The sequence below is a fragment of the Squalius cephalus genome (assembly GCF_949319135.1).
Source record: "Squalius cephalus genome assembly, chromosome: 3".
NCBI lineage: Eukaryota > Metazoa > Chordata > Actinopteri > Cypriniformes > Leuciscidae > Squalius > Squalius cephalus.
Window position 1 is genome coordinate 23,396,652 of NC_137124.1, and position 12,481 is coordinate 23,409,132.

A 12,481-nucleotide genomic window follows, 5' to 3' on the forward strand; every position below is an offset into this window, starting at 1 on the left:
ACTTACAGATCAAAATAACAAATAAAAAATGGAAAACACTTAAAAACAATTGCACATCGAGTCTTCTTCAAGTGACCGAATAATAGATTTAAAATGTTCCACCAGAGTTTGTAATTTCAATTTCATTTGGAGTAGATTCCGTTCAAACGGAGCTGCATACATAAAAGCCCTTTTTCCCAGTTCAGTTCTTACAAATGGAACAGAAAGAGTATAACCATTTTGAGACCAGAGGGAATATTTCCCAACACTTTTCTGTTAAATAAGACAACCTAGATACGAAGGCAACAACCCCAGAATAGTTTTATAAATAATTAGGTAACAGTGCATTTTCCTTCTAATGGACAGAGAGGGCCAGGCTACTCTGTTATACAAAGTGCAATGGTGAGTTAAAGGTTTACAATTTGATATAAATCTTAAAGCGCTATGATAAATGGCATCCAAAGAAGAGAAGATGAGAAGGAGCAAATTGATACACCACATCACCGTAATCAAGTACAGGCAACAAAGTAACCTCTTTCTTACATTAAATGAAAACAAAACTGGTTTCTAAAATAAAACCAAATTTTTTCTTTAATTGAGTTATGTGAGAGCCAAAAGATAATGCATCATCAACAATGATGCCAAGATATTTATACTCTTTTACTAACTCAATCACGTTACCTCGTAAAGTCTGGAGAGGAACAAGACTGTCTACCTTTTTCGAGCTGAAGATAACATAAGCTTGGTTTTACCAACATTCAAAACAAGTTTTAGTGTATGAGCCGTGACTGAATGACATCAAAAGCCATTTGAAGCTTAAGCAAGGCTTGCTGTTTAGAAGGTGCACCACAATACATGACAGTGTCATCTGCAAAAATAAAAAAAGTGAAAATTTACATCCTGAATATCACAATCAAGACTATTTATGGAGATAGTAAATAAAAGAGGCCCCAACACAGATCCTTGGGGAAGACCTTTAACAATCTCTAATAGTCGTGAATGTTTGCCTTCAGCCTGAACACATTGAGTTCTTTCACTTAAATAATTTTTAAACCAGAAAATAACATGATTTGATAGTCTATGCAACAATAATTCATGATCCACTGTGTCGAAAGCCTTTGATAAATCAATAAAAAGTGAAGCGCAATAATCACCTTTATCCACTGATTCCACAATATCATTTAAAACTTCCAGAACGGCTGTTGTGGTACTGAAAGCCTGAGTGATCATTAGATAGAACTTTGTTTACGTAATGTAACGTTATAAGTTAGCGAGGCGGTTGTTATAGCGAATAACAACCCCGACAGGCTGAACGGGACCCCAACCGCCTCGCTATACATTATCCCGCTTATTACATGGCTACCTACAAAATAAATAAATAATTTGACACAAATTATTAATTTATAAAGGAGTTTATTGATTTAAAAACGATTGTATTGCTTCCGCTAAAGAAAATAGTCCGTTCCGCGTCCATAGCAACGCTCTGTTTTTCATAGCAACGGTCTGTTATAGTTCGCAGCGGTCTGTTATCAAGAAATAACAGACCGCATTCTACATTGGAATTCAGCCAAGCCATGTAATAAATTCAAATAACAGGTCACCTGGTCACTAATAAAACTTTCTAAAAAAATTTGATAGGACACAAAGCTTTGAGATTGGCCTATAATTATCTAATATAATGGGATTATACTCCCCCTTTTAATAAGGGAACAACAAAACTGATTTCCAAATTTCCGGGATAACACCAGTATCTAGTGAAAGGTTAAAAAGATAAGTTAAAGGGGTTGAAATAATATCAGCTGCTAATTTCAAATACATAGGTTCCACACAATCAGGGCCTGGTGATTTTTTAGATGCTGCAGTTCAGAAGAATTCTAGCGCCTCCCTGCCCTTAGGGTTCTTTGAACAAAGAGAGCTTTCATATTTCAGCAAGGAGAGGTAAAAAGTGCATTAGGTAACAGGCCAGGGTTGCCTTACCTGTCTCCGTATGCCAATGCACCTTTTACAGCATTGTCTGTCCTGATCAAATAATAAGCAGAACCTGACTGGAATGTAGAGAATGTTTAAGACATTTTTGACCTAACAAATCAGATGAGACTTTCTTTTTTTCATTTAAACATTTATTAAAAGTACAACAATAACAAACAATTATTTTTTTTCTCCTGACAAACTTTAAAGATGGAGAGAAATAATAAAGATTATATACTTGTACAGAGAAAAAATCTAACATGTCAAGCACAACAATCACCACTAAGTCACAACGTCACTGAATGTGAAAGTTTAACACAAGCACAATAAATGCACATTACTTAAAATATGTTCAACAATTTGTTGAGAAAATGAGATTTGATTTTCTTCCTATCAAAGAAAACAATTAAATGTTTGCTTAGATGGACAACAAATCATTTCCTGAATAATACAAGTACCTTCTATTTTGTCTTGCCGGATGACATCAAGAGATTTTAAATACATTTCAAGGAATCCAAGTCATACGACACACTGACTGACTTTATCAAAGTAAAGTCTTAGCGCATTTAAATCACACATCAGTCCTTATAAACATTTAAGCAAACAGATGTTACACATCTTTTCTCCTATTTGTGAAGTACATGACGCACCTAAATGCAACTTTCCTCCGTGATTCCTTTAATAACACACTGGGAGACCGGAGATTTCAAAAAGCCTGCAAAGAGCTCCTCATTGCAAGCGCATCACACTGACCTGATGCTAATTGAAAGTACTGAACATGATCTGGCATTGTGACATTTCCCTTCTTCAAGCCCTTCTCCATATCCTATGAGTATCTGACGTATACAAAAATACAACCTTACAAAAACCTGCCAGCAGTACAGCCCCCCCCCCCCCCCTCTCTCTCTCTTTCGACGGTTACAAACACAGAGGTAAGAGCATTTACTTTCCCGTCCCACTTCTGAAAAAATATTTGGTAGCAAAATAGAGTCTACAGTACAAATGGCATGATTTTCAGAAAATAGGCATGCATAATCAATTTATCAGACATATTTACAAGCTCAGCTGAGAACAGATCCCAACCCTGAGTGGTCCAACACTGGACAACCCACTTACTCAATATGGATGAACGCCTGTGAAGAAGTCTCCAATATACTATTTACAAACTCTGTTGTGAAAGTTGATGCGAAGGCACACTCACTCAGTTTCATTTCTAGAGGATGTGAGAACACAAGGACTCACAGGTAAGTGTGCATATCCACAGATGTATACAGACACAACCAACACTGTGAGATATGAAGCATGAACTACATAGTGCTCAAAATTATGTAATGCCCAGTTTTCAAAATTTACCACAACATGAAGAGGAAGTTTCTTTTCCAAAGCGGATAACAGAGAGACCTCACCAAACCTTGAACGGCTCCTCACCCACTCACAAAAGATTAACAAAGGAAAGCTGGCACAACACATGCAGTTGTGAGTGGTGAATCCTGTAAAACTCAATAATAATTCACATTCATACCCACAGAACAGACAGCCGGTTCGCTGGAGACAAATCTAACCTCAACACCAAACCAGACACTATTCAAAACACTCCCAGAGGACGCTGGAACAAGTAAAACACCCTCATGTAACCTCCACACACACACACGCTTAGCATGGGTCCGTGATAAGAGATGAAAAACACTACAACTGGAAATCTGCTGTAGGAGTAGTATCAGGCTTTCAGAACCTGTACAATGACAAAATCCCCTAACATTTCAACAAACTTAGATATTGTGAAGCATTGATAACACTTTCACAAGTGTTACATAAACTGTTATGTACACATATGAAGTTTGTTATATAGCATTCTGTTTAGTGAATTTTAAAAAAGTGAAGAGCTAATGTATGTTTTTTTTTAAAGTGCAGTCCTGCACATTTCACTGGCTAGGACAAAACGGGAAATGGAAATGTAATGTTTTGGGGAAACCTGAAAAACAATACTAATTTGAGTTTTCTTTCTCAAGAGGAAGGACAAACCCTCTTGATACGTACTACAATCACATTATGACATGGGCCAAGTTTCAGTTTGATCAAATCAAAAATAGATCAAAAATACAGTTTAACTGATATTTGAAAAACTTGATATCTTCACTTTACAGTGAAGCCTCTGTTATGGTAAAAAGGTACCTAATATAACAGCATCATAACGGACACAACAGAGGAGAGATCTTACATACACATGCAACAGTATATAACAAAATATGTCATAAATGGCAATATTTGATATCAATAATGGCAATAAAAATGGCTACCAGTAACATAAAAACGAGTATATACACATCCTGTAATACACTCCTCCAACATGAAAGTGCTACCGAGTCTGTGGAACCCAATTAGTTGGCAGGTATGAAGGTCTTCAACCTTCGACTCCTGAAGGAACTTTTTTCCCAGATCTGGTGGTTTGTATATGGAGCGTTTTTCCTATGACACACTCGAGCAGCGGATGGAGGGGGAGCCCATCTGAGTGAGCACCTTGTCCAGCCACTGCAGAGGGCCGTTCAGGTGCAGTTCTATCCAGCAGGGGGTGCTAGTCACAGTCTGCCGCCTGACAGCAGTAAAGAGAGAGAAATAAAGAGAAAGGTCAGAAACCAGAAACACACAGTGGCCAAAAGTATTCACACACTTAAATCTATAAATTTAACTGCATCGGATCAGTGATTGCAACGAGCGATTTCAGTGAATATCATTGCAGTGCACGTTTTCATATTTGTTACATTCCTTTGTTTTGATCACAGCCATTTTTTGCTTATCTTTCTTGTAATAAATGCCACTTGGTTTGATATTTTATTATATTCTAATGCAATGAAATCGGAACATTAAGTGTGGCTTAAAGGTACACTTCACGCAAAAATGAAAATTATGTCATCGTTTACACATTTAGTTCAAAAACCTGTATGAATTTTGTTCTTCTGTACAACACAAAAGAAAGATATTCTGAGAAATGTCTCATACAATGGAAATCAGTGGTCACCAAAACTGTTTGGTTTACCAACATTCTTCAAAATATCTTCTTTTGGTCTGCAGAAGAAAGTTATACAGCTTTGAAATGACCTCAGGGTGGGTAAATCATGACAGAATTTTTATTTGATTTTTTTATATACATGAATGTTCTTTTCAAACTAATAATATACAGATTTTATTCCAAGCATGGACAGATTGTTAATAAATCATCCACTAAACATAATTTACCGTGAATGTGAATGACTGTCAAGAGATAATTCAAAGTTTGTCGGTTTGTCTGGATATAAACTGTGTGTAAACTCTGCTCTGCTGTTCTTTGCTTTGGTCCCTCATAGGGACGTACTCACTGCCAAACACACTTCTTTTACATTCCACAATGCTTACACAACACTCGTCTCCATTTCCAACGCTTGGGCTCACACTCTCTCTCACACACACACACACACACACACACACACACACACACACACACACACACACACACAGTTAATAACACCTCACACTGCTCACGTTCCATTCCTCACTGGGACTTCCTCTAATCCTTCCACTCACTCACACACACACACACACACACACACACACACACACACACGTGCGTAAGTCTCTCCTGAATCTCTGTCCCTCTCCTACTACATGACTTATAGTCACTTCAGCACTCGAGAATAATTCAGAAAATAATTATAGACAAGTGGATTTCATTTTAAAATGTAATAATTCTATAATAATCAATAATGAAAACAGCCAGCAATAAATTATATTATTGATTAGTCAAACCTTCACACTGTGCACAGAAAACGTATGTGAGTAAAGTAGTGAAAAAATTTATGGAATTTTCTTTTATTTTTTTAATTGTACTGTTATACTCTATTATATGTTTCTATTTTGAAAAATAAACCATGTGTCCTGACATCAAGTAAACATGTGCTATTAAACAGAGCTCAGCAGAAAAGTATTAAATAAATCCTAATTGAAAGTTAAAAATCCTTCACTACCGTTCAAAAGTTTTGGGTCGGTAAGATTATTTATCGTTTTTGAAAGAAGTCTCTTATGGCAGGTTGCATTTATTTGTTTTATTTTCTCCAGTGTCACATGATTCTTCAGAAACCAGTCTAATATGAAGATTTGGAGCTCAGGTAACATTTCTTATTATCAATGTTGAAAACAGTTGTGCTGCTTAACCATCATTTTTGCAAAACATTTTATCAGGATTCTTTGATGAATAGAAAGTTCAAAAGAACATTGTTTGACAGAGTAAAGACATTTATAATGTTACAAAAGATTGCTGTCACTTTTGATCAATATAATGCATCCTTTCTGAAAAAAATATATAACTCATGCAATGATATTTTTAAATAAAAGTAATACAAAATAATTAAAAAGTAGCACATTGAATGTGCGTTCCTGGAGAATGTGCGTTCTGCTTCTTAACAATTAACAGTTTTTAATTACTTTGGTTATTAAAACTGTTCTGTTGCTTTCACATAGTGTTTCGAATCATTTCATTATGTAACCATTACATTTTAGACATTTTCATTACAGTTTCATCCAACAATGATGTGTCTACCCACTGTTTTTGTCTCCTAGCAGCTTCTTTTATTGACTGTTTCTTGTTCTTCGACGAGTTTCTCAGTAAATCTTTCAGCCATCTATGAACGAACCCCTGACTTTTTTTTATAAGGGCAGTGCTGAAATACAGCATAAGCGGAGGTCGCAGCCTCCATTATTCTACAAAGTCTACTAAGAGTTAAAAAGAGATGGAGTAGTGGAAAGAAAGTAGGAGAGCAGGAGGAAATGAAAGAGGAAAGCTCTTCCTAAATTCAGGAGTTTCGTCTTCCATGTAGATACTGCAAAATTATTAACACTTTTAATGTCCAGTTTTAGAAAAGATATTGGTAAATAAAAGCAAAAATGAGGAGAGGTGAAATCTACTGTAGTCATCGACCAAGTAATCTGGGGCAGCTCAGGTGACAGACTGAGAGAATATGAAGGTGAATTCAGACAATGGCACTGTGCTGTTCTACGTCATGATATTCGCTGACATGATGGTAAATACATGGTCCAACCATAAAGTGCTCAAATGGCATTTTTAAACTGCAACAGGGAGAGTTTGTCCGCACTTAAAGAGGTGGATCTGAAAGTGGGGAGAAGTGGAGGGGCGTGAGAGGGAGTGGGTGTCTGCTGAAATCTGACACAGCTCAGATTGTGTCTCCACACGCCAAGCTGTCTGGAAACCACAGTCTCACTCTCTCTCACACCAGTTTTACTCTTTCCCACTCTCTTCTCAAGCTTTCTCTACAGATGTCCATGGTCAAAACCCACAACTGCTTCTAATTAAGGTCTTGGTTCCATGGGCTCAAACAATGAAGTTACTCACAAGAGCAAGAGCAAGATGGGAAGAGAACAAAGAGAAACCAGGAAACTCTGAGACATTTTGAAGCACACCATATGTGAGTTTGTTTGGTGTGGAATGATTTGCCAGCGCAGACCTAACAGTTTATATGACGGACACGCTAGGCTGGTGGACACTGGGTTGCCTTACTACGTCAGAGCTCTTCACCAGAGCGAGCCAGACCGAGAAAAACAGTTACCGCAGCCTGTCAGACCCTGTCATGACCCCGCAGGACTGTCCATACTAAAATAGCTGTAAAGCAACATTCACTCCTATTGTCTTACGGAACAGTAAAATGGTTTGGGCTTCCTTTACAAACTTCTGTCATTACTAGTTATATCTGCTGATATAAGAGATTTCTTACTTTATCATTATCAGTTGATGCTGGATATTAGGAATGAAAAATATTAAAATGCCCCTATTATGAATTTTTGAAAATGACCTTTCATGTAGTGTGTAAAATAGCTCTAAGTGAATGAAAACATCCTGCAAAGTTTTAAATCTGAAAGTGTACCGTATATAAAGTTATTGTCTTTCAAAAGTAACATCAAGTAATTCGTTGTGACATCAAGACGAAACATTGCCTGCTTACTTATTGCGCGCGCAGACACCAGTGAAAACATGGTGCATGCTCACTTCACCTATTTTTACATTTAGACACCTTTGCCATCATCTAACATTTACTTATTTTCTCACTCATTTCAAAATTATTTTAATAACACTGTTAAATGTTCTTTAGCATCTGAATTTTTAAATGAATATATATTTTTTAAACTGTACATTTTAAATTTGTGATACCTAAATTCACAAGCAACTAAACTACAGAGTTTTTTTATTTTATTTTTATTTAGACAAAATAGAAAAGAATATTAATATCAAGATTTTATCAGTTATCAACCATAACATGAGAGTTTTCGGTATTGGCCAGAATTTTTATATTTAACATCTCTATTCTCAGAGGCGCCCCAATAGGGCAGGCAAGCCAGGCAATTGCCTGGGGCCCCGCATTTTAAGGGGGCCCCCGAGGGCTGATCATTCAAACAATCAGGAATGTTAAAATAAAGACGTAGCAACATCTCTGCATCCATCCATAGTGCGGCCCCTCTCTCGTTACGCTGGTTATGCTTTTATTGCCTTGCCTCAGCCGCCTTTTTCAAACTGGCGCAGCGCTTACTCGCTGTAGAAAATGCATGATTTGATTTGTTAAACATGAAGAGGACTTATCCGTCTGGCAAGGCCGCTCGCTCTAACTTTAACCTTGATAAATGTTTGCTATTATTAGGTGCATATCCAAGTGTTTGTGCGGAGCGCGCACTGCATGACATGGAGGCGCCGACGCGATTACTTTCATTTTCCTATAAACAGTTCAAACAACTTAAAGGAGAACTCCGGTCAATTTTAACATTGAGCTCATTTTTTTTTACATTTGGAGTGCTGTCAATACAGAGAACAACGACAAAAATCGGTGTTGCCTACACCGAGTTATTCTATTTTTAAAATTTGCATCCTGTTGACTTCAATGGGGCAAGTACTAAACCTGCTTTTAGCCTCTTAACATCCTTGATGTGTCATTACAAGTGCACAGAAAATGTGAGTGATTCCTTCTGAGTGAACACGAGTGAGTCTGACTGCAGTAGATGTGAAAGATATGTATAAAAATGATGTTATTTAAGCCAGCGCAAATACCTTTGTTTACATCCTGTTTTTCGGTTGAAGTCCAAAGTAGTCGATTGCCGAGTTCACGCGCGTGATCATAGGTATTAAACCTAATACCCATTGAAGTCAACAGGGTGCAAATTTTAAAAATAGAATAACTCGGTGTAGGCAACACCGATTTTTGTCGTTGTTCTCTGTATTGACAGCACTCCAAATGTACAAAAAAATGAGCTCAATGTTAAAATTGACCGGAGTTCTCCTTTAAAAGACTTCATTTCTGGCCATACAGAAAAGAATAATGCATCAGTCGCAACTACTTTTATTTGTGTAAACTCACAATAAAAAGAAAACGTTGTACTTTCGTAAAATAAAATAAAACAATCAGGGCACGCTTTCATGGTCTCCGTGAACTGGAGCGCGTCTCAAAAATAAACAGAAACACAGCGTATGCTATACTAGCCTCACATACATGAGAAATATACCTATATAAAGCTTGATATGTCCACTTTTAAACAAAAAAATTCAAATCGAAAGCAAATATCATCTGATTATGTAATCCGTATGAAAGATGCATTTCTTTCTAAAGGCGCATCCACTTTACAGCGGAGATGTACGGAGATATGTTTGTAGCCGACACTGATTTAGAAAACACTAGCTAATTAATAAACAATTAAAATGCCTCGTTATTTTTTAAGACATATTTATTTTCATTAGCCTGCTTTTGCGGCAAGATTTATGCATGCGCTTGAGCGCAGAATAGGCAATATTCCTCCATGCTCCCAGTATTTAAGCAGAAATTAATATAAACGTGCGATTAGTCGACCAGAAAAATCTTTAGTCTATGGCAACTCAAATCAATACATTTACTATAGTTGACATTATTTAATTGGTAATCTTTACGTTACATTTTGTTGAGTTAACAATTAGTTAAAACTAATAAAATAATAAAACAAAGATTAAATTAAGATGCTAACTATATATTTCTATTTAGCTTGGCTTGTTCCACCACGCAAATGACTGTTTTTAAGGTGACAATCTGTTACACATATGAAGATTTACTGTATCTTGAAGATTGTTGTATTGTATTGTATCTTCTGTTATAAAGATGAAGCTTTATAAATTTTATATTATAAAACATATATAAAATATATATATAAAAAAAAGGCCTTATTGATTAATTTTGCCTGGGGCCCCCACTCAGTGTTGGTTCGCCTCTGTCTATTCTTACGGTCTATTTAATTTAATTTAAATCAAGACAATGAATGTAGATGTAAAAGAAAATAAGCAGTAGTAGTGTTTAAGTCATTCAATATTCATAATCCTGTTTCTACAAAAAACTGATTACGACAATCAAATTCAAAGAATTTAACAGGAAGCATAGGTGGCTTCTGTGGTTTAGGTAACACCACTTCACAAGTAATGCAAAAGACTGAGAGCAAGATAAATCAAAGCCACATTCCAGGAGTGGCAAGCGTGTGGATAGATATAGAGTGAAGTGATTGCAGTAATCGTACCTGTACTCAGCTCCCCAGCCCTTCACGAAGCTCATGCGAATGGTGCACATGCGGGTGAGCTGGTACACGGCCTCAAAGCCCTGATTCACAGACTGGGCCAACAGAGCTGCAAACTCCTGGTTATTAAAGATCTTCAGATTACAGCCTGGATGGAAACAAAGCGGTTTGAAACAAGCTTTCAACTATCAAAAAGGGAGCTCTGTTTCATCCTTTTCAGAACCACAATTCAGTAACTTAACAGTTGAACTCTGTTGATGAGGGCTATTTGTTGAGGGTCTCTCGCTTTATCTTACCTGGTGGGATCTTGCAAACAGTGGCGGGGTGCCAGCCGTAACGTTGGTTACAGTTGGGACTCTGAACAAAGATGGCGCTGTCACTTAGACACTCTGCAAACACTTCACCACCAATGTAGTACAAACGCACACCTCGGCCTGCAAAAATAGAAGGTTGCCACATAAATAAAAAATACAATTATTTTATTATAAAATAATAAAATAAAATAAAAATAATGTTGTCTTATGAATGAGTGATTGAAACAGATGTGTGCGTACCAATGTGCCTGCGCGTGAGCTCCACAGCTGCGTTGCGGTTCACATTGGACAGCAGGCCCAGGCAGAAGCGCTCAGAGTTGGACGGGTCTGTGAAGCCGTCTACCGTTAAAGAGGGCTGGGAGGCATGGAAAGTTTCACCGACTCTCTGGTTCAGCTCATAGTAGGAGATAGAGCACCAGAACGCTGGTTCACAGTATGTCACTGGCTGTAGATCTGAGAGAGAAAGAGAGAGAAAAAACAATAAAAGGAGTGAATCCGACAGGCACAGACATACACAGAAAATGAAAAGAAATAGAAAAAAGAAAAAAAAAGAGACAGGAAAAAGAAAACAAACAAATGGGTGGGGATACAGAATATCCGAAGAGAAATAGCACGGGGGCTGGGAACTGACGGCACTGTGATGTCAAGAGCAAATGTTACTTCCCAGAAATAAAGGCTGAATCGGGAAATACCATCATCACTTGGACACAAATCTATATTAAATTACAGGCTCATGGCACTGGCCGTTCTCTCTGACACACACTCATACACCACTGCTGTGGAGAGGAGAAATCGCTGTGGGATCTGAGCGGTGTCTGCAAAAGCACAATCTGATTCAAAAGGAATTGTGGGCACTCCCTTGCTAAGATGGTCACTGACAGGATGTTTAGAGTGGGAGGTTTTCTTCCAAGTTGTTTTGGGGACATCCAAATAATCCATTTCGCAATCCATTTCCTCTAAAAGACTGAAAACACATTTCTACAAACACTCAGTTTGTGGAAATGTTCTAAATGTGTATTTTTAATAACAAACTGTCATTTAAACAATCAGTCGGTATTTGCACTGATTTAGATCTCACAAGCCCTTAAGCACATAACACAGTAACAGTTCTTGGTTCATTTAGAGCTGGATATGAGGAAGATAATGACTTGAATGAGTAAGAACTGCTTCGACTGACTCATTTAGCGAGTGAGTCATTAGACTGATTCAAACCGTGAGTTCATGCAGAAGAACTGTTAATGCAACTGGATGTCAGGAAGACTCTGAATCAAGACTAAGGGTGTCGCAATATGCCGGTATTGATGATAACTGTGATATTTAACAAGTGTGATTCATTAGCCAAAACAAGAGAAAACACAAAACAAAGTTAAAGATGAATTTAAAGATGAATGAGGTTTGGAGACACTATGAAGGGAGGCTGGGATCTTAAGCTTTCAAAGCTAGCTTGCTATTGCTAGCCTTTACGAAATTACCCACTTTAACTTTAATATCGAATTCTTTTGCCGACGATAATCTACAGTGAAAATCTGATATCGAGACAACCCTAATCAAAACCATTTGATTAAAAATTACTGCAAAAATGGCAAAGAAAAGTGAAGTTAGTTATGTGAAAAGATTTAGCATCATATATTTTCAAATAACACTTAGTTTTGTATATT

At 37.2% G+C, this 12,481-nt stretch overlaps 1 protein-coding gene across 2 annotated transcripts in view; it reads right to left on the reverse strand.

Annotated features, from left to right (window-relative positions):
* Positions 1 to 2,088: 2,088 nt before the first annotated feature.
* The window catches only part of smad3a (SMAD family member 3a), a 39,409-nt gene continuing 29,016 nt past the window's right edge, over positions 2,089 to 12,481 (reverse strand). The window contains exons 6-10 of one of the 2 annotated variants that reach the window (XR_013820721.1): positions 11,064 to 11,276; positions 10,806 to 10,943; positions 10,513 to 10,657; positions 3,518 to 4,537; positions 2,095 to 3,403 (exon numbers count right to left, since the gene is read on the reverse strand). Coding sequence is in view for 1 of the 2 variants with exons in the window: in XM_079867880.1 (XP_079724006.1) it covers positions 4,414 to 4,537; positions 10,513 to 10,657; positions 10,806 to 10,943; positions 11,064 to 11,276 (620 nt within the window). In the remaining variant the exon portion in view is untranslated. Of the gene's footprint in view, positions 4,538 to 10,512; positions 10,658 to 10,805; positions 10,944 to 11,063; positions 11,277 to 12,481 lie in introns of both variants that reach the window. The other variant, XM_079867880.1, reaches the window with a different exon arrangement.